At 42.2% G+C, this 20,807-nt stretch overlaps 4 protein-coding genes across 5 annotated transcripts; 2 read left to right on the top strand and 2 right to left on the bottom strand.

The window, feature by feature from the left end:
- Positions 1–469: 469 nt before the first annotated feature.
- Positions 470–2,847, bottom strand: snrnp40 (small nuclear ribonucleoprotein 40 (U5)). Its single transcript, XM_077548842.1, has 10 exons — positions 2,586–2,847; positions 2,212–2,341; positions 2,042–2,135; positions 1,715–1,880; positions 1,490–1,612; positions 1,293–1,413; positions 1,121–1,203; positions 940–1,001; positions 716–819; positions 470–612 (listed from the first exon to the last, which is right to left on the bottom strand). The coding sequence occupies exons 1-10, from the start codon at positions 2,697–2,699 to the stop codon at positions 563–565; spliced, it is 1,047 nt and encodes a 348-aa protein (XP_077404968.1). The 5' UTR covers positions 2,700–2,847; the 3' UTR covers positions 470–562.
- A 705-nt stretch (positions 2,848–3,552) lies between these two features.
- On the top strand, positions 3,553–7,028 carry zcchc17 (zinc finger, CCHC domain containing 17). Its single transcript, XM_077549489.1, has 6 exons — positions 3,553–3,938; positions 4,337–4,437; positions 4,508–4,599; positions 4,662–4,762; positions 4,839–4,984; positions 5,480–7,028. The coding sequence occupies exons 1-6, from the start codon at positions 3,809–3,811 to the stop codon at positions 5,648–5,650; spliced, it is 741 nt and encodes a 246-aa protein (XP_077405615.1). The 5' UTR covers positions 3,553–3,808; the 3' UTR covers positions 5,651–7,028.
- A 2,050-nt stretch (positions 7,029–9,078) lies between these two features.
- On the bottom strand, positions 9,079–12,819 carry fabp3 (fatty acid binding protein 3, muscle and heart). Its single transcript, XM_077548920.1, has 4 exons — positions 12,676–12,819; positions 10,646–10,818; positions 9,492–9,593; positions 9,079–9,418 (listed from the first exon to the last, which is right to left on the bottom strand). Exons 1-4 carry the CDS (start codon positions 12,746–12,748, stop codon positions 9,365–9,367), a joined length of 402 nt encoding a protein of 133 aa, XP_077405046.1. The 5' UTR covers positions 12,749–12,819; the 3' UTR covers positions 9,079–9,364.
- On the top strand, positions 12,790–20,502 carry dclk3 (doublecortin-like kinase 3). Of its 2 annotated transcripts, XM_077548918.1 has the most exons (9): positions 12,790–12,974; positions 16,074–16,136; positions 16,867–17,096; positions 17,481–17,612; positions 17,690–18,170; positions 18,802–19,277; positions 19,451–19,583; positions 19,670–19,837; positions 20,014–20,502. In XM_077548918.1, exons 1-9 carry the CDS (start codon positions 12,923–12,925, stop codon positions 20,295–20,297), a joined length of 2,019 nt encoding a protein of 672 aa, XP_077405044.1. In that variant the 5' UTR covers positions 12,790–12,922; the 3' UTR covers positions 20,298–20,502. The 2 variants fall into 2 exon arrangements, with proteins under 2 accessions (XP_077405044.1, XP_077405045.1); XM_077548919.1 differs by lacking the exon at positions 12,790–12,974 and having other exon boundaries at positions 15,993–16,136; positions 16,870–17,096.
- Positions 20,503–20,807: the final 305 nt, after the last annotated feature.

The raw sequence follows: 20,807 nt of genomic DNA, 5'->3' as shown, positions 1-20,807 counted from the left end.
GCAAATGACAATCAAATTGGATCAGGTGGATTAATAGTTCATAGTTTCCGCAGAACATTTCTTTCACTGTATCGGATCCAGATTAGATCCAAGTTTGGCAATTTAGTAATTCTGCAATCAATCTGGATTACATTTGGTGTGATCACACACTATGCAAAATTGAATTCAAACTGGATCATATCTGCATTAAGTAATATTTTTTTTTAAAAAAGACATCACAGAAATGTTCATTCAAAGGTGGTCAGATCTTGACATCACCATTTACAGACTGAATACACAAATGGACTTCAAACTGGACCAGATGTGAATTAAATTTGGCTTCACATTAGTTTGGTTTGTCAGTTGGTTTGTTACTATTTCAGTTGACCTGACATTCAAGTCATGGTAACAAACTTCTCATCGCCTTTATAAGGTTTGTTTTGTGGTTTTTGTGGCAATTCATCATTCCGAAAAACAAGGTCAGACATGATTTCTTTAAAGAATTTGTAGATTTTATCAAAAAGAACAAAACATTGGAATAAAAAATTTTAAAAAAATCACTGCTGATGTTCTCACACACTCGCTACTGAATCTCTCCCAAATACAGTCGTTTATCGCTGCCACCGGAGAGCACTGTGGAGACAAAGCAGGCGCAACGTTAGCAAGTGGCAAAAAAAAAAAAAAGGCACAGTCAAGACCAAGACCCGTAGCAAAAATCCCGAAACGCGAGACTTACCGACAGGCTCCTCGGGATGAAAGATCACCTCGTTGACGGAGCCGGCGTGTCCCGGCAGCTTGTAGAGGATGCGGCGTGACGTGGTGTCCCAAATGTAAACAAATCTAACACCAAAAAAAAAAGTGCGAAACTTTTGGGGTGATTTCTAGTGACTCACCTCGAGGACACGTCTCATTTCCCAGCAGCCTCGAACGCAACATTAGTTTTTCGAGTGCGTGTGTTACCTGTCAGCTGATCCCGCGGCTATCTTGCTGCCGTCAGTGGACCACGAGCACCTCAACAGGTTCTTGAAGAAAACGGGGTTGGAGTTTGTCAGCAAAAAAATAATAAAAAATTTAAATAATAATAATAAAAATTAAATAAAAATAATTAAGCCAGGACAGGATTTTCGTAAATATTAATAACCTTTTCAAAGTTGTGTACGTTGCCCTGGAAAATCTTCACACATCTTTCCTTGGGCGCAAAAGGTCGAACGTCCCAAATACGCACTGCAGGCAAACATAAACAACGGTCAAAAAACATGCCTGAAAAGAGGGGGATTTTTTTTTAATTTTTTTTAAACAGATCAAAGCTTTACCAGTGTTGTCCATGGAGTTGGAGAGCAGGTACGACCCCTCCGAGCTGAGACTGAGTCCGGTCACCGAGTCGCCGTGTCCGTGCATGTTGTACATCAGCTTGTTCTGCCTCAGGTCCCACACCTGCGACACACAAGAGCACGTCGCGCCGCAGTCGTGGCCATCCTCCAGTTTTACTGGGAATTTCTCTGGGTATTACCTTGATGTCGTTGTCGATGCCCCCAGACAGAATCTGGTCGCTGGTGTCATTGAAGGTGACGGCAAGCACCTGGTAGGTGTTCTGGAAAGTGTGGATGGCGCCTTTCTTGCGCACGTCCCACAGCTGCAAAACAATAAGTGCGTTCATTCATAATGAAGTGCGCATTTTTCATATTAATAAACAAGTTACAATGTATTTTTTGCTCATACGTGACATTGTACTCACCTTGACGGTCCCGTCATCGCTGCCGGTGCACACGAGCTGGGGTCCCCTACGGGCGGGGTAGCAGGTGTTGACGAAAGAGGTGTGGCCCTTCAGCCGCTTGATCCGCTCGCCCGTCTCGCTGTCCCACACGCCCACCGTCTTGTCCGTGCTCGCAGAGAACAGCAGGCTGAATGGGAACAAAATACGAGCTACTTTTTAAAATTCATCTGGTGTTTTAGCAACAATCTGACCCGAGCATCTGCACAGTTAAGATTTTGAATAACGGTTTGAGGTTTCAATACAGTCTCGAGCCTGAGTTAGGATTTCAAAGTAGGCGAGCTAAGTGACCTTCCGTCTGTGTTATAGTGCAGCTCCATCACAGCCCCGCTGTGACCCTTCAGCGTGGCAAAGTTGTCACAGTCTCCGTACACGTTCCACATCACTACAGAGACACAAACACAGTTCATGTCTTCCTGACAACGTTAACATCTTCATCTGTTTGTACGTGACGGGCTTACATATGAGCCTGTCAAAGCCGGACGAGGCCAGGGTGGCTCCGTTGGGGTGAAACTTGCAGCAGTACACCTCGCCCTCGTGGCCCGACAGCAGCATGATGGGTGCCTGCAGGCTGGAGGTCCTAGGGGGCCCCTGAAAAAGTCCATTCACATTATTACATTTTTAATATTGACAACAAATAGTTTCTTATTTGCACCACAAGGTTGCGCTGGTGGGCTAGCTTACTATTAGCATAACTAGCCTCACCTACAATAAATTCAGCAACTACCGATAGTGTATTTCAAGGTATTTTGTAGTCCGTGTCCAGCTATTGTCTTCTAATTAACATGAACTAAGGAACTTAATGGTCGTTTTTATGCGAAATTCAATACATTACCCCGGCCACGAGCTGCTGAGACTGGGCCGCCGCCACCAGCTCCGCCCGGGGTCTCTTCATGGCAGGAGACGGCACCACCGCCATGTCCGACATTCTCTTCTTTGGCTCAATCATGCCTGTTTCTTCGACGAGACCGTCAAAAAGATTTAAATTCCGTTATTTGGGCTATAAAACCACGAATGTATGGGCGCCTTTTCACGTAGATACATCGAGCGGTCAGCAATGGAGGAAGAACAGAGGTAAGTATTTCCGCTAGTTCGAGTGGTCTGATTGGTCGAGATTTTCCGTTTTTGTGATGATTGGCTATGTCAAGAATTGAACCGGAAGCGAAACTGAGGTAGTTACGCGTCTTCTGACAAATAAACAAACAAATAAATACATAAATAAATTAATACACCCTGTGGCAGAATTTCTAAAGAGGAGATTTAAGTTTGAGGTAGATAACTGTTCCTTCTGCCAAAATGATGAAGAAACTTTGGATCATTTGTTTTTTCTTTGTCCTAGTGGAAAAACAGTAAACCCTCCTTTCAAGGATTTATGGCCGATTTTAAGTTGTTTTTTGTATGCTTGAAGTAGTGGCAAAGAAACAAATGTGCAGCGAAAATAAGTGCCAATATGAAGCAGTAGATATTGTTTTGATTTTTTTGTATACGCTCCTCTTTTATTTTAAGTGACGTGATGTGCACGAATCCCCAGTTTTTGTTTATTCTGATATTCTTTTTATTGTTTTTATTGTTGCCTTGTTCAGGCGTTGCAATCCTCTACATGTGTATGTTTATAGAAATGTTAAAAAAAGTGAAGGGGGGGGGGGACTTGCGAAATGAAACCAGAATTAATGCGTGATGTCAGTTTTTTGATTGGGAAAAATAAATCAAGTGCCCGATGATTGGCTACACCGCTTGTTGTTAAACTGCATTGCACCGGAAGTGAAACAGGAGCTAACTGTTGCTAACACAACTGTTAGCAGATAAGCGTGCGTGTTTTACGTTGATACTGCACTCGGTGTAAGTTATATCGGCGCGCTTTATGGACTTTACGCTTTTTTTAAAATATTATAAACATATACGCTATTTTCAGTTGTATTTAAAACGGGTTATTCTCAATTTTAGCCAGTCAAGCGGATGCTTAAATCGTGTTGACGTTATCTTGCCGTGAAGGGGGATTCCTAAACACAATTTTCTCAAACGATAATCGATATTGTTGATATCGAGAGAACGATCGAGATGTCCGACAATGAGCCGGAGCCCGCGGGACTCGATGGCCTGCCGCCACTCTACAGCGTCTCCAAGGGAGAAGTGGTCTCCGTGCAGACGTATGGAGCTTTTGTCCGCCTGCCAGGCTACAAGAAGGAAGGTAAGTGACACAGCCGGAAGTGATGACCACATGCTTTTTAATGGATTTCGTGCAATGCATACACTATTCGAAGAAATTGAGGTAGTTGACGTCCAAAAGACTTGCAGAAATGCGCAGCAACATGTTCGCTTGGGCGTACAGTTTACAATATTGTCTCTGTCATCACGCCAGTTTAGAAAATGTCCCAGGTACTTGACTTCGCAAACATGTATGAGAGGCTTTCCACATAAATACAATACAGGAAATAAAAAAAACAATTGTCCTCTTGCTTCTAACAATCATCATGTTGCTCTTAGTGGGATTATACAAAATGCCATGTTCTTTCCCAAATTCAGAATGCGAGAGCCAGAAGTCGAGACTCAATGGAGTCTCTTTATGCAAACTTTATGCACCTTCAGGTCTGGTACACGTGAGTGAGATGTCAGCCACTCGTGTCGAGAGTGCTGCAGAAATTGTCGACGTGGGGGAGAAAGTCTGGATTAAAGTCATCGGCAGAGAAGTAATTGCACACTTAGATCAAGCATGATGTGATGACGGTGCTCAAGTCAAGGGTGTCTTCTGCTTGCCAGATAAATGGCGAGAAGATCAAGCTGTCCTTCTCCATGAAAGCTGTAAATCAGGGAACAGGCCGGGACTTGGACCCCAACAACGTCATGGCAGAGTATGTTTGTTTTGATGGATGATACGCGCGTGGGCGCTTAACACGTGAGCTTGCGTGTGCAGGCAGGACGCGAGGCGACGCAGACAGTTCCGAGACCACACGGGCAACAGGATCACGCTGGAGGCCGTGCTCAACACCACCTGCACTAATTGTGGCTGTAAAGGTGCTCAAAAAAACCTCGGCGTGCACTTTACCTATCCAATTGACCTTATGAACTGAAGTCGCGTTTGCATTTTTAGGCCACTTTACAAAGGACTGCTTCTCTGCACCCGGATTGCAGTACGCTCTTGTACCTGAAGAGGACGACGAAGAGCCGCAGCAGCAGCAGCAGCAGACATCTACGGCTGCACCGCAGAAAGATAAAGACAAGAAGAAGAAAAAGAAGGTATAGTGAACGCAAACAATTTTTTGGATCGCTATTCGTATCTCAATTCAGCGTTCCCAATTGAAATGAACAGAATGCTATTCATCTTTTCAGGCCTTGCCCAAAATAAAACACCAACAAAAAATGGTGAAATGTGTTTTTGAATAAGAAAAACATGCACTGTTTTTTTTTCAAAAAGATGAACTAATAGCATTGTTAAGTAGAATGTAAAGAATTGAACAGTTTGTGCATCATTGGTTTCAAACTTGATTTGTGCTACTCCTAGTATGTGCCTTGACCACCAGGGGGCAGTATAAAGTTAACCTAATAAATACATCAGGATGGTGGTCTCTTTTAAACTTGATAAACTGCAGTCAAATTATTGTTTATAAACTTTTCTTAAGGGGGCATGGGTCACTCTCTGAATTAAACTTTTGGCAGCAGGGCTCGTTCCCGCGCTGTATTCATGAAAAGTGATGAGCGCACGCGTGACGCTTTTCTTCTTGCACCCGCCAGGAGAAGAAGACAAAGAAGAAGAGGAAGCGTGAGAGGAAAGACTCGGACGGCGGCAGCAGCAGCAGCGACGGCGGCGGCGAGTGCAAACCGAAGAGGAGGTGTCACGAGCGGGACGATGACAACAAGCACAGAAAGAAACACAAGAAACACAAGTCGCACAAGCACAGCTGAGCGTGCACGCAAAATGGCCGCCACAGCCGGGAGGACTTTTTTGTTTCAATTTTGGATTTTTAAGAGGTTAGGCTTTTTTTTTCTTTTTCTTTTTTCTCTTTGTCACGCTGCTGACAAGACAAGCTTATAGTTCTGGGAGCTTTGGGTTCTGGGATCTTCAGATCCATGGACACAAAGGTACCTAGACCTAAGATCTGTTTACGTTCAATTGATAAGTTCTTGGTTCTGAGTACTTTTGATTCCTGAGGCTAAAGTAACCATTGCATTTCCACTTAAACGGTTTTGTTACCTTCAGTTTCACGGACTAAGACCTCCTCAGAACTAAAAGTACCTATTCCATTTCCACCCAACGTTTGTGGAACTTCTGGTTCTGACGACTCTAGAGCAACAAACGTCCCTGGAACCAAAAGTGCCAATTACATTTCACCCTTAAGACTCATGAATTACTGTTATTTCGCAACATGTTCAAATTATGGTTCTCTGTATTTATGGTTCCAGGGATTAAAAGTCCCCACAATTACTGTAGACTTTTGGTTCTCCGCCGCTAAAAGGTCCTCAGAACCAAACATAGCCATTTGAGGGGCTTCTGGTATGTGTAGTCCAGGGGTAGGGAACCCCGGTCCTCGAGAGCCACAGTCCAGCGTGTTTTAGATGTCTCCCTCACCCCAACACGGGTGATTCAAATAATAAGCGGAGGAGCCTGATAACAATCCTCACCTGTGTTGGAGGAGGGAGACATCTAAAACTCACGGGGACCAGGATTGCCTACTCCTGCTGTAGTCCGAGGACATATTAGTCCCTGGGACTAAAAGTGCTCTTTGCGTGTCCACCGAATTATCCAGGAACTTCATTTCCATCTCAAGTTCAGGGAATTTTCCTAGGCTAAAAGGTCCCCAGAATTAAAAGTACCCATTGCATGTTCTAAATTATAGACTTGGCTAAAAAAAAAAAAAAATCCGTTTTAAAATGTAATTTCTTTGTCCTCCATGTCTGGCCACATGTAACTGTATATCTGTAAGCAATATGGCGGTCGGTGACCACGCCGAAGAAGGACTGCTCATCTCGTTTGACACTTTGTGAACTTTGGCGACGCTACGCACACACACGCCAACACACGCTCAGAGGAAGCAGTAAAGGCGCAAACAGGAAGTGCCGTCTGGCCGACACCCGCACTTCCGCCATGTTTTGACTCTTTTGAAATTCAACCATTTGAAGCTTACACTTGGCAATGATCCTGTTTCGAAAAGAAAAAAAAGGGCGGGAAAAGAAGACCATTTCTCCTCCTGTCGGTGGCCCAAATAAATGTTTTCGGCAGATGTTGCGCAGTGCGTTTGGCAAGATGTGCTTTCAAGATTCCTCGACTGTGGCTTCTACCCCCCCCCCAAAAAAAAAAAAAAAGGCTCGTCAGAACATGTGAAGGAAGAACCTTCAGCAGCTGCAGTTTATTTGTGCTATTTGGGGACTGAAAAACAACCACCGAGAATTACGGAAGACAACTTTGTGGGTATTTTTATTTCATTTTCTTTATTAGCATTTAGCGGGCTAGCCTGCCCTCCTTACAGGCAGGAAGTGTATTTCCCACAAAGTCAATTACAGATGTAAAGTGTGTGTGTGTGTGTGTGCGTGTGTAAAGAGGGTGTGACGAGCTCTCAGTTCTGCGAAGAATATTTTGGCCGCCCACTAACAAAAGAGACTCATAAATCCTGTTGGCTGCTGCATGTTTTGAGTCCTGATAGCAAAGCATGCGATGATTACAGACATGTCATAAGTTGCTGTAATAAGCATTAAATAAAAAAAAAGAAGAAGAAGAAGAAGAAGTGTATGTCATGTTATCGTAGGCACAATTAAGTGTGATAAAGTGCTTCCCATTTTGGGACGTGAAATGTTAGCCGGTAATCGTGTGGAAGAAGTTGGCTTTAATTTCTGCTTCTTCTTTTTTTTTTTTTTTAAATTCTCACACCCGAACCAAATCATCTTCTGCAAGATGTATCAAAATCTATATATATTTTTTAGATAAGGGAATTTTTTTAAACTTTTTTTTCTATATACTGTTTATAAATGTTTTAGTAAATACTGTTTTATTTTTGTAATGCTAAAGATCATTTTAATGATAGTTAGCATGCGCATGTATATATATTTTATAATTTTCCTAGATAATTTTATTTCTTATTACACTATCATCAATGGCTCTTTTAATATTTCTTTCAAAATTAAAAATCCAAATAATTTTCTTAATGTTTTAGATAGTTATATATATAAATGAATGTATTATATAATTTAATAAAAATATATAATTTTTATTTTAAAAAAGCATACCCACATATATGCAAATATTTTCAAATTTTTGTTTTACCTAATCATTGGCTCTTTTAAAGTTTTTTTTAAAGGAAATCTATATTTTTCTTATTTTATGTATCTTTTCTAATTCAATTATTTATGAATATTTTGTTACCCCTCGCGTACAAACAACAAACGGCAACCGTACTGTAAGCGCACAAAATGAAGCGTTTGGTGAGCGTCGCAAAAGTCTTACCCTTTGACCTGGTTGGTGACCTTGCGTGACACCTCCAGTAAGCGGCAGAATGATCAAGTGCAAAAAACATCTGGAATTGTTCCTTTCACCTTGCCAGGACACACACACACACGCGCGCACGCACACACGCACACACAAATACAGTAGACGAGCTGCTTGGTGTTTATTTATAGGATGGAAAGTGCGCTCACACGCTTTGGATCACTTGAGAGGCGTCCGCCAAATTCCTTTGCGGACGCACGTGCTTACCAACTATATGCGTTCCCTCTTTTATTTGTATGCAAATGCTAAAAAAAAATAAAAAATAAAAAAAAAAGTGATGTTGCTCGCTAGTTAAAAACATCCAAGTTAGAATGTGTTTTAAATTTGTTATGGATAAAAAATGAGGTGGTTTTCTTTGGAAAATGATTCAGAGATTGATGACAGCAACTTGGAGATGTTTCTTTTTCTTTTCTTTGGACGACGAATCTTCCAAAGGCTACTTGGAGGTCCAAGATGTTCTTGGAGCTGCAGGCTTTTCTTGAGACAGCAATTTGCCTTTGGCTTTTCTATGGTCAGTTTGGACTGTGACATTTTTTGGGGGTGGGGGGGCAGCGACCTTTTCTTTGGCTGTCAACTTGGAGATAAGTGTTTTTCGGTGGACAGTTTGGGCAGTACGACGGCGTATTAGGCCCACGTATAAATAGATTTTTTTTTTAGAGGGTGGGGGCAATAATAATAAAAAAAAAAAAAAAAACGAAATATGTGTGAGTTTATAAAGTGGCAAATTTGCGAGTTTTTTTCTTGGAATATTGCCCCCCGCCCTCTAAGGAAAATATATTTACACATGGGCCTAATACGCCGTCGCAGGACAGCAATTTGGTAATACTAGAAAATAAATCACAATTTCCACATATTTGGTTCAGGATTATTTTTATTTTTTTTTACTTCCCAACGTTTCAATTGAAAAACTAACATTGGAATATTTTCAGTGTTTGTAACAGTTGAAGTCCTCAAAGTGGAGGACGTCATAGGACAGTACGGGATTGGGGGGAATAGGGATGGGGGGAGGGGGGGGGTCCACAAGTAGTGTAAATAATACTGACTCTTCAATATTTGAAGGAAACATGAGTTGATACATTGCGGTTTCGGAGCTCTGTGGATGCAAGCATGTTTTTTTTTTTTTTTGGGGGGGGGGGTCTTCACTCGGCCTTCTCGTAAGAGCGTGTGCAAACGACGTCGCCCAGCGTCAGCGTCTGTTTCCAAAACCCAACATTTCAGAAAAAAAAAACGACCAAACATTTTGCTTGTGTTTTTGAGTGAACTGACCAGCAAGAGGGCGTTGCCGGTCACTTCGCGCACCAGGCTGGTCTCTTTGCCCTCCCACCGCTGGACGTGAACCATCTTGCCGTCTTCTATTGTCACCACCGACTGCGCACAAGAGTTGAGGTGTTACCTCCCCCAAGGAAATTTGCAAAAATAATGCCAGAGCCGGTCAGCAAAAGCACTCATGAAAATCTTTTTGCTTTTGCATAATTCTGCATGACAGTTGAGCAGGCTTGTTTGTTTGAGTTTACATAATTATGCTGAAAATATCAATATAGTCATAAATACACTTTGTCGGAAGTATAGAAACCAACTTGGGCCGCTTTTTGGACTTTCCAAACGTGATGCGAGCCATCCAATATTGTGGCTTAAAAATTGAGAATAATGCTATTGTTTATAAAATAAATAATTTAATTTAAAAAAATATATATATAGTTTATGCTCTTTTTTACACTATTACGAATTGTTGAATTTTTTTTTAGCTGCTTTATTTAGCTTAGCTTGCAATACTTTTAACTTAAATTTAATTTCAATTTGACGATTAAAGTTTAAAACTATTTGACTTTTTGAAAAAAAAAGTTAGCTTTTTAACTGTTAACTATTGTATTTTTAAATTTGAATTTTGTTTGTAATTTGACTATTTTTTTTGTATTATTGTTTACATTTCTATTTTCACTTAATTTTATTTGTATTCTTTTCATTTCATTCAAATCAAATTTAGTTTATTTCAAATAACGTTTGTAAAAAATATATATACTGTATATATTTTTCATATTTTTACCGTAAATTGTATATATTTTGTTACTTTTTTTAATTAAACTTGTCTAATTTGACTATTACTGTGATTGTCACAACTTAAAATTTTCCCCTATTTTGTAAATATTAATATCAAATGTTATTCATTAAACCTTTTATGTGTTTTGATTAATAAAAACAACTAACTTGACAAATTAAAGAAGGTTCAGTATGATGAACTTTAAAAATATATATATATGAATAATGTTGTAACTTTTAATTGCAGTCTTTTGTTCGTATTACTCCACACTTTTTTCGACCGTTCACAATGACGACCTTCATGTGTATAAACATTTCGAATAATAATCCTTGGTGACATGACTTGACTCCACTTTTCATTGCGGTGGACTCGTCAGACCGACCTTGACGTTCCTGCTGTCGGCGGTGGTCTCGTCGAACTCCTCTCCCAGCTTGAAGGAGATCTCGGTGTTCTTGACGGTGCTCTGCGTCTTGACCGTCACCGTGTCGCCGTCCACTAAGATGATGGTGGTGGGCTTGGTCACGTTGCCCAACTTGCGCACGGCGAAGCCCACGCCTGCGGGGACAGCGTACCGGTGCGTTTAGGTGGCGTGGGAAAAGGGAGCCTTCTTGTGACTGTCAGTCATGTAGTGACTTGTGTTTTGTGTGCAGCCTGTTCTGCGGGATCTCCACTAATCTTACCTGTGCACCTGAACACTGAATGACTCACATAGCCTTTTGTGTGAGTGAGTGAGTGAGTGAGTGAGAGAGAGAGAGAGAGAGATGGGGGCAGGTGCATTGTGTCGCACACACACACTTTTGCAGGGTTCTCGAGGATGTGTGTGTGTGTGTATTGGGGGCGGGGTGTTGAGATAATTGCAAGCTGTGACCGTAGGCCATTTCAAAAAGATCTGTCTGCTCTTGTCACCGTGGCAACTGGCGGCCTTACAGCCCCCCTCGGCAATTCTCTTGGTCAATGAGACACACACAGTTCTCAATGTTATTTGTTATTTATGTCATTACCGTCTAAGGGAGTCGTCAACTTTACGGCGCCCGTGCCTCGTCCGCAGCACCTTATTTTTCGTTATTTTCCCACAGTAATCACGCCATTTTAAAGTTATTTAAAGCTGTGTTGTTGTTGTTGTTGTTGTTGTTGTTGTTGTTGTTGTTGTTGTTGTTGTTGTTGTTGTTGTTGTTGTTGTTGTTGTTGTGGTTACCTCCAGCAATGGACGTCCAACAGCCGGTTGGCTCGCCATCAGGCGGGTGCCATTTTAATTTAAGCTTGATTTAGCGCCGCTCAGCCGTCCCTCAGCAATGAATGTCCGTGCGGAAACACGAAATATTTGTTCCGGCGTCTTCCGGGTCGCGCAAATATCTTTATTTTTTAAATTACTGTACAAATTATTTTGACGTAAATATCGACTTTAACGGGGAAATACGACATTTGTATTGTTTGAAACTTTTTGAAACATTGATATTTTTTTATCTATTCTTAGTGTAGTTTAAATGGGGGAAATGATACAATAGAGAAGATAAATGAATGAAAACAAGTTAAATGTATTTTATTTATTTTAAATATAAAAACACACTACATTTTATTTTGAAACCAAAAATATATATATTTTTTTATTTTTAAGTTTAGTTTTGTTGTTTAAAAAAAAAGTTTTTTGAAATTCATTCTTTTTTTTTACACAGCTGATGTTTTTATTTATTTATTTATTACTTTTGTCAGTGTTTTTAATTTATGTATTTAACCCCCCAACAAAAAAAACATATATATATATATATTAAAAATTTTGTTTTTTCAAAACTTTTTAATTTAGATTTTTAGCTGATTTTGATTTGATTTTATAATTAAAAATTTGAAGTTTGAATTAAATAATTCTCCTTTTTCCTTATTAGTTGACTTTTTTCACCAAACTTTTTTTTCAATTTTCTGATATTTTGCCATTTGAAAATGTCATCTCTGCTGTATGACGACGTTGCTCCCCCCACCACTGACACAAATGACATCATCGGTGTATGCAAGTTGGGCATTGGCGTACCTAATCAAGTGTCCTGTGATGTCCTATTTGGAATCACATGTTCCATTCTGTCTCAGCAGCATTTGAAAATGCGAACCCTCCTACATTTGCCAACAATGGCCGCCTTTCAAATGGAAGTGTGTGGAAGTGTGTGACCGGCTCCTGACCACTCTCCCACCCTGGGGGGCATTCAGGGCCCCACCCCACCACACTCAGGCCATGTGCTCGCTCAGCCACTCCACCCTCCCCACCACACTCAGGCCATGTGCTGCTCAGTCACTCCACCCTCCCTCCCCCTCCGTCTTTTCCACCCTTATGCCACATTCTCCATCTTGTTCGTCCCTTGAATGAATGCAAAAACACACACACACACACCTCACATCACATCACATCAGATAAAACAGACTCACCCAGTTGCTTCATGTACTCTTCAAAGTTCTCGCTGCTTTTCAGGTTCCATGTGCCCACGAAGGCCTCGGCCATGATGTCTGCGGAAAAGGTGGAGGAATGAGGGGAGAGTGTGTGTGAAAGCGTATGTGAGAGAGTGGAGAGTGTGTGTGAGAGAGAGAGAAAGAAGGCAGACTGCAGAAAGACTGAGGAGGAGGGGGAAGTGGCGCGTTCCTACTGGCTGGCTTGACACCGGCTGTTCGTGATGTCATGGAGAAGAGGCTGCCGCGGGAGGAGGGCAAGGGGGAGCGACGAGGAAGAGGTGAGTAGACGTGCTGACTTTTTTATCCTGGGGTAACGTGACGCTTCGTGTCATGTGCCGCATACTGACAAGAAGTCTTCATTCTGAAGATTTTCACCACAAGTTTCGTCATCAACGGAACTGCGACGGGAAAAAAAGATGACTTTTCATTTGTGTATGGTGAGCACTGCAGCGTGCTGAGGCACAAACACAGAAACGGCGGGTATAAAAAGTCTACACACCCCTGTTCAAATGCCAAGTTTTGGAGATGTAAATAGATAACAATAAAACTTTTTCCACTATTATTTTCTTTTCAATGCAATTGGGAAATTTAAAAAAAAAGAAGTAAGACAGGAGAATAATGTGTCAGCAAAATAAAATCCCAAATAAAGTTCAGCTGTTCTAGTCAAACAAAAACCGACAGCGCTTCACAGTGCAGATGGACAATAATTATTTTCACATCTATTCATTCATTCATTTTTAATTTTGGCAGTTTTGTTATTATTATTATTATTACCACTTATTAGTTCTGCACTTGTTTGCCCTCTAATAACCTCTACTTGCCCTGTGTGTGTGTGTGTGTGTGTGTGTGTGTGTGTTTGTATTCATGCCTCCACACACACATTTGCACGCCAAGACAGGCTCGCCCATGTGTAGAAAGATGTCATGTGACCGCCCGCCTTCCCTGGTAAAACCTGATACGAAAAATTTTGACACAACCTCCAATGGGTTGTGTGTGCGCGTGCATGTGTCATTATTTACGTCTCTGCAAATGACAAGTTGACAGGTATCTGTTACATTCCAGCAGTTAGCTAACAGTTAGCACACGGCTAACTAGTGAAACCTTGGCAATTGTTTTTTTTTTTTTTTTTTTTTTAATGAGCAATTGCACTCACTCACTTTTCCTGTGTTATTAGTGCAAGAGTGGTCTAGAGCAAACTTGACTGTTAGCATCGGCAGTAAATTATCTCAATATTGTGACTCACAGAGATTACGTTTACAGTACATTTCACAGAGAATGACTTTCGTTTGATTGTTGATAGTCCTGAAAAATGGTATTCTGGCGATGAAATGTACATGTAGCGCTTCTCCCAGACTTACTGGTGCAACGGTGTGCCAAACATGGCGGCATTTTTGCCATAGAGACAGAAAACAGAGGTGAGCTTACCGAGTAGCAACTCAAGATGGCCGCCAGTGGCTTCACTTCTCCCGACGGCGAGTAGGCGGCAGTGTTAGTCCATTAGGCAATATGGCCACTGTTGTTGCAGCAATTACAACTTTATTTATTTATTTATTTGTTATTTATTAGTATTACACAATACAGTATTATAGAATACGCGACTCCTAAAATTACAACTTGATTCTCATAAAAACCTGCCATTGTTGGCAATACATGGCGACAAAAAGTCACATTGTTACTTCACACCACATGGTACGACACACACACACACACACACACACACACACACACGTCCCACTGCCCTTGTCCCGCAGCAGCTTGTGTGTGTGTGTTTGACATAAACAGGTGTGAGGCACGAGGTGAAAGGTAACCATTATAAAAGACTGACCAACAACTCATCCAAAAGTGTAAGGGTGTGTGTGTGCGTGTGCAAGAGAGCGTTGGGCCACATGCTGTGTTACGACATGTTTATAGCGTGGGACTTTTGGAGGCGGGAATTTCACTTTGAGCTCCTAAATGGATTAATACACACCCTATGCAAAGATATTGACGAGGCAGGCGTCCATTAACGTACACATCTACACGCACACAAACGGGTGCAGTCAAATGTATCTAATTGTCCTGTGAGTGTTGAATGTCATAAAGTGAGGAATGTTGATGTCGCTTCCAACTATTTCACCTGGATTCTGTTCAGTTGTGTGTGTGTGTGTGTGGGGGGGGGGGGGGGGTTGGCCTTGTCTCAAGTTTACCCAGTAATGGATAAAAATGACTACTCATACTGGCTACAATGTTTTTGTTTTGTTTTTTGAGACAAAATGTTTTAGTTTTAATAGCCAGTAGTGGATTAAGAGTAAAATAAGAAAATAAATATTGCTAATCCCCGTTTTGTCTGCAGTTTTCGAGGCGCTCAAACAGCTGGGCCTTGTTTTGGTCCACTTGCCCCATCTGTCGGTCAAACGACAATACTGCCACTAAATAAATGCTGTCCCATGGATAAAATGCGATTACATATTCATATATGAAATATTTTAGCTTGATTTTCAACCAAATACCATAGCACTAAAATACTTTCATTCTAAGTTGTTGTTTTTCAAGGCATACCATTACATTACCCAGTTCGTGACAATATATTTAAGTTACTGTTGAATGGTCAAAGGACAGGATGTAGATCCGGGATGAAAAGAAAGGATTTGCTAATCCAATATTAACACTATCCCTGGAGACAGACCATGAGGTAGGTGGCCACCGTGGTGAGGAGGTCTTAATTAACAAATAATAATATTAATAACAAAAGAAAAGAAAACAAGAGACCACCCAAAGTGTCGCATCAGAGTGCATGCTAGGAACAGCGGCTATTATACGATACGATACGATATACTTTTATTTTCCCTGTGGGGAACTTTTTCCTGGACTCCGTCCAGCTGCAGTTTACAGTAAAGAGAATTATTATTATTATTATCCATTCTGTCAGTGAGAAACAATCCAGAACAATACCTGACAAACTTGCTAGCGTGCTATTATTATTGTTGTTGTATTAATTAGCCTCTTATTCTGAGGAACTCAAACATGTTTACGCGCAAAAGTGAAATATTTCACATCCTTGCATGAATTTCAAAATAAAATGCATATATTTGTCAAACGCGCCATTAAGCACGACAATAGATTATAGTTAGGTTTTTCGCTGTGTATATTTATCATTTATTGTTATAACTAACTTAGTACGCGACTGTATTGTGCACTCGCAGCATTTTAGCGCCTGTAAATCTTACTTTGAAGTACCAACTAACTATACTTCCTGCACCAAGCTATGCAACTTGATGAATAACCATGGCAACCGCTTAACGCCGGCTCGTGTCAAATTCAGCTCGCGAAGGATGACGTCAGAGACTTCTTTTCAATTGGAACTTGCTACTCACTTGTTTCGGTCTGGTTTTGTTTAGAAATGGCACCGCCTGCCAAGGCTCGTTTTGGCTGCGATGCGGCGAGGAAATGGAGAACTGCAGGTGAGTTTTGTTTTTGTTATTGACACGTGACAGTTCCACATATGGACAAAGAAAACAATTAGTATGCAAACAGTTTTTTTTCGGGGTCACATGTGATATGTTGTATTGTACATCCAGAGGCAAATCACGCACTGTTTTTCTCACTCATACACACTCTTTCTCTCGCCAACCCTGTCAACACACACACACACACACACACACACACTCACACACACATTGTGTTCTCCAGAAAGTGAACGTTGTTGCGTGTGCTCAAAGCTTCATTAATGATGCAGCCATCCAGGCCAAGGAAGCTTTTGTTCAGGTGTGTGTCCGTCTCAAGAAAGCTTAAATAATTAATCCGGGGCCGCATGAAGTCTCTCAAATGGCACCACTTGCACTTCATGTAATGGGAAAAAATATTCAAATCTGATCATGAGGATTTGTTGTTGAGAATAAGGACTGAAAGTTGTGTGTGTGTATGTTAATGATGCTGATCTAATACCTACAATAGGGATGGGGATACATGAAGTCAGCCATTTTGCTTTCAGGCGGCTATTTTAAGTTTATCCTGACCATTTCCGCGGGGGTTTGCAATTTTAAAAAAATCCAGCCCTTGAGGCCAGTTGAATTTAGCAACATGAAATTTGGGAGGCATGTCTATCCACAAAAAAAGTCTCAAGAAGTGTGAAAAGACACATAAAGTCAGCCATTTTGATTCTATCTAACTCCGTATATTCCTGTGTTTTAGCAGCTCCCGGCCCGTCTTTGAAACGTTCCAGTGGTGGAACTGGTGCTGCTGGTGCTCTGCAGCCGCCGCCGCCGCCGCCGCCCTGGCACGCTCGCCCCCGTCACCGCCCGGGGCAGATCCGCGGGGCGGCCCCTCACCTGCCACTCTTCCACGGGCGACATGCGGAAGAGAGCGCCGAGCGACCCCATCTGGTCACCGTTGTACGACCGGGTCAGAGCGCGCCACGGAAAGTAAACCGCCTTCATTTGTCTTTCGACGTGGTGAAGCAGCATGTGGCTCATTATCCTGGGATGAATATTATGCAGGACCAAAGCTACCATATATATATATATTTTATATAATATATATATTATATATATATATAATTATATATATAAAATATATATAATTATATATATTATATATATATATATATATATATATATATATATATATATATATATATATATATATAATATAATTTAAAAAAATAATACAAAAATAAATATAAATGAAATGGAAATTTATATCTATAAAAGTTTTTTAAAAATGTGTTAAAAAAAATTGTACCCTATTTGTTTGTGTTTCATACGCTACTTTTGGGTGCGAAGTAAACTTTTGTTTATTTTTCCAAGGTGACAGTGCTTTTAAACCGCAGGGGCGTCGTCTCTTTCGAGCAGCTCCTATTGGACGTCTCAGAAGCACTGGGGTTCCCCCGTTGGCACCGATCCCGAGTGACCCGCCTCTACACCGCTTTTGCCCGAGAGGTGGGATTCTTCCTTCACTTTCGTTCCCAAAATCCACACCAAGAATCCTAATAAGAGTTTATCGTTCTGCGCCTCAGGTGAAAAGCGTTGGCGACTTCTTCCGTGGCGACACGGCCCTCCTGGCACTGGGCAAAGCCCGCCCGGACCTGAGCAGTCTGCAGGAAGCACTGGTGGAGCTGTTCCCGGAGCAGTCCCGCTACCGGGCCGAGGCGCTGCTAGTCTGGGAGAAGAAGCTCCGACCGGCGCCGGATAAAGCCGCCAAGGCGGACAGCGGCTTCAGCGAGGGGGCGGACGACCAGGATCCCACGGAGGATCGACCGTTACCTGCGGCGGAGAAAGCGAGTAAGGGCGTGTCCAGGAAAGCCGCCCACCTTCCCAACCATCTGCAGAAGCTTCGAGTGAGGGGCGGAGCTGAGCGAGAGGCGGACGTCGCTCCTCTGTGTGAAAATTGCTTAGTGAGAAGAGCCAAGCGTCCAAACCCGGAGTGGATCAACCCGTTTTCAGGCAGGGCCCCGCTGCCCCCCGTGTGCAGGAAACAAGCGGAAAGTTCAGCCCAAGGTTACAAGAGTTTTATATTTTGCGTTTTATTTTAATTTTGGTGTTTGTTTTTTAAAATTCAGTTAGTTGTGTGAATGCACGTGTGATTCTAGACCAGGGCTCTGCAACCTGCGGCTCGGGAGCCACATTTGGCTCTTTAGTCCCTCCCCTGTGGCTCCCTATGGATCTAAAGATTTTTTTTTTAGAAGAAACTAGTTGTTTTTTTAAACATATTTATTTGTATTTTATTAATGAATGAATGAATTAATTAATAAAAATACTTTTTTAATGAGTAGAAATTAGTGTTTTTTTATATTTATATTTATTTATTTATTAGTTTTATTTAAATGAGTAGAAATAAGTTTTTTAAACAGGTTTTTATTTATTATTTTATTTATTTATAATTAGTAGAAATTAGTTTTTTATGTATTTGTATTTTTCATTTATGTTACCTATTTTTCTTATTAGTATTTTTTTAAATTGGTATATTTTTTTACATTAGTATCTTGTGTAGTATCTTTATGTTATTTATTTGGCCTAAAATGGCTCTTTTGACAGGAAAGGTTGCTGAAACCTGTTCTAGACACAACCCAAAAAAACGTATTGTTCTCACATTTTTTCAATGTAACACTAATAATTTGTTTTCCCCCAGACTGTAAGAATCCTCCCGGGATCTCGAGCGACTTCTCGGAGCTTTGCTCGGAGGGCAGCGAGGTCTCCGAAGCCGACGTGGACCGCCTCTACGACGTGGGCCGTCTCCTGGGGGACGGCAACTTTGCGGTGGTGCGCGAGTGCCGGCGCCGGGCCGACGGCAGGACGCTGGCCGTCAAGATGGTGGAGCGCTCGCGGCTGCTGGGCCGAGAGCACATGCTGCAGAACGAGCTGAGTCTGCTGGCCAGCCTGAGGCACCCGCGCATCGTCCGGCTGCTGGCCCAGCACCGCACGCCCGCCAGAGCTTACCTGGTCATGGAGCTGGCCAGCGGGGGCGACCTCTTCGAGGCCATCAGCCAGCGCGGCAGCTTCGGCGAGGACGAGGCCGCGCTGATGGTGGCTGACGTCAGCGAGGCGCTTCAGTACATACACCGCAGGAGCGTGGTCCACCGAGACGTCAAACCGGAGAACCTGCTGGTCAGTCAACATACTTGTAGGCTAAATGCTAAAAACGTAGCATTTTTTCCCCATAATGCCACGGAGGATTGACTTGCGCATACAGAAGTTATAAATAAAGCTTCTTCTTCTTTTTTTTGCATACTTTGGAAATTGTACTTAATTAATGTAAGACGACCTCTTTGCTCTGTCAGATCGTTCACACAGTTCCTGGCATGACCAGACTAAAGCTGGCCGACTTCGGCCTCGCCATGGTCGTGACCGAGCCCGTCTTCACCATCTGCGGCACGCCCACTTACGTCGCGCCCGAGATTCTGTTCGAGACAGGTTAGCGCTGCACCAAAGTCCTTCTGGAACAATCTCTTCTTCTTCTTCTTTTTTTTTAACCATTTCTAAATAATATGACCGGACAGGATACGGCGTGGAGGTGGACATGTGGGCGCTGGGCGTCATTCTCTACATCCTTCTGTGCGGATTTGCCCCCTTTCGAAGTCGGGATCGAGACCAGGAGGAACTGTTTGAAATCATCAAGCAGGGGCAACTGCACTTCCTGCCCCCATATTGGGACGCCATTTCAGAAGGTAGGACATTGGAACATGCCAAAAGTGTTCAACCACAATTTTATGGAAAAATATACAAAAAAATAGGAGAACTACAAGTAGCATAATAGGATGAGGCCACGTCCCACTAGATTAGATTTCAAAATTGAAAGCACTGAACAGAAATACAACTGAAGCATGCTTATTTTGTGGTTCAGAAGCCAAAGATCTGGTCTCAGGCCTCCTCCAGTCCGACCCGGTCGCCAGGATGACCGCAGAGCACATGTTGCAGCGTCCCTGGCTGAGAGTCATGGCGGCCAGCTGCCAGCAGAGGGGGCTAGAGTGCCACCGCAAGACCAGGATGGAAGAAGAACCAAACAGACCGGCGCCGCTAGACAGAGAGAAGGTCCAGACTACACTGAAGGAAAACCCAAAAACTGTTAGGAACTCGAGTGGCGGGCAGGCTTCCGACCCGACGAGTTCAGACACGCAAACGGGCTGAAACCAGCAGCCCATCAAATCAAATAATCGCTTTAGAAGAGAGATGTCGAAAAGAGTCACTTTCAGCTCCGACGCAGCCAACATGCTTGTTTTGGGAATGGGGGAGGAAGCCAAAAGATCCACAAAAACAACTAGTTTGGTGATCATAAATGTGTAAAATGGAGCAAGAGTGACTTCCTTTCCAATCCAACTAAGGAGCATGTCGGTCTTAGGTTCCAGGGGGTGGGGGGGTGACACTGGGGGTCCACAGCTGACACTTTGACATCCTGCCCCAGCTTTTGCAAATAGCCTCCTAAAGTGCATTCCACCTTGAGGAGGCACAACATATTTTTAAGCCTCGGTTCACTCGCCTTGTATTTCTGGTTTCATCATTAACGCATGATGGACACACGTACCAAAAATTCACAATAGACCAAAGTCGTAAACAAAAACATATTTTTATATGTCAAATATATATATATATCCTTTATTTCAACATGACATTTAAGCAAGTATATCCAAATTTTGTCAC

The sequence above is a fragment of the Vanacampus margaritifer genome, chromosome 17 (genome assembly GCF_051991255.1).
Source record: "Vanacampus margaritifer isolate UIUO_Vmar chromosome 17, RoL_Vmar_1.0, whole genome shotgun sequence".
NCBI classification, from domain to species: domain Eukaryota; kingdom Metazoa; phylum Chordata; class Actinopteri; order Syngnathiformes; family Syngnathidae; genus Vanacampus; species Vanacampus margaritifer.
The sequence above is the reverse complement of the archived record's forward strand: the minus strand, read 5'-3'. Positions and strand labels throughout refer to the sequence as shown.

Coding starts and splice junctions, on each gene's coding strand:
- snrnp40 (XM_077548842.1), bottom strand. CDS start 2,699: ATGATTGAGCCAAAGAAGAGAATGTCGGACATGGCGGTGGTGCCGTCT. Junction 1,881..2,041: donor CACTATAACACAGACGGAAG/GTCACTTAGCTC, acceptor GTTCCCATTCAG/CCTGCTGTTCTCTGCGAGCA. Junction 1,002..1,120: donor ACGTACACAACTTTGAAAAG/GTTATTAATATT, acceptor GTTTTCTTCAAG/AACCTGTTGAGGTGCTCGTG.
- zcchc17 (XM_077549489.1), top strand. CDS start 3,809: ATGTCCGACAATGAGCCGGAGCCCGCGGGACTCGATGGCCTGCCGCCA. Junction 3,939..4,336: donor GCCAGGCTACAAGAAGGAAG/GTAAGTGACACA, acceptor ATGCACCTTCAG/GTCTGGTACACGTGAGTGAG. Junction 4,438..4,507: donor TTAAAGTCATCGGCAGAGAA/GTAATTGCACAC, acceptor TCTGCTTGCCAG/ATAAATGGCGAGAAGATCAA.
- fabp3 (XM_077548920.1), bottom strand. CDS start 12,748: ATGGCCGAGGCCTTCGTGGGCACATGGAACCTGAAAAGCAGCGAGAAC. Junction 10,819..12,675: donor AGAGTACATGAAGCAACTGG/GTGAGTCTGTTT, acceptor CTGTCCCCGCAG/GCGTGGGCTTCGCCGTGCGC. Junction 9,594..10,645: donor CCGACAGCAGGAACGTCAAG/GTCGGTCTGACG, acceptor TCTTGTGCGCAG/TCGGTGGTGACAATAGAAGA.
- dclk3 (XM_077548918.1), top strand. CDS start 12,923: ATGGAGAAGAGGCTGCCGCGGGAGGAGGGCAAGGGGGAGCGACGAGGA. Junction 17,613..17,689: donor ACACCGCTTTTGCCCGAGAG/GTGGGATTCTTC, acceptor TCTGCGCCTCAG/GTGAAAAGCGTTGGCGACTT. Junction 19,838..20,013: donor TTGGGACGCCATTTCAGAAG/GTAGGACATTGG, acceptor TTTGTGGTTCAG/AAGCCAAAGATCTGGTCTCA.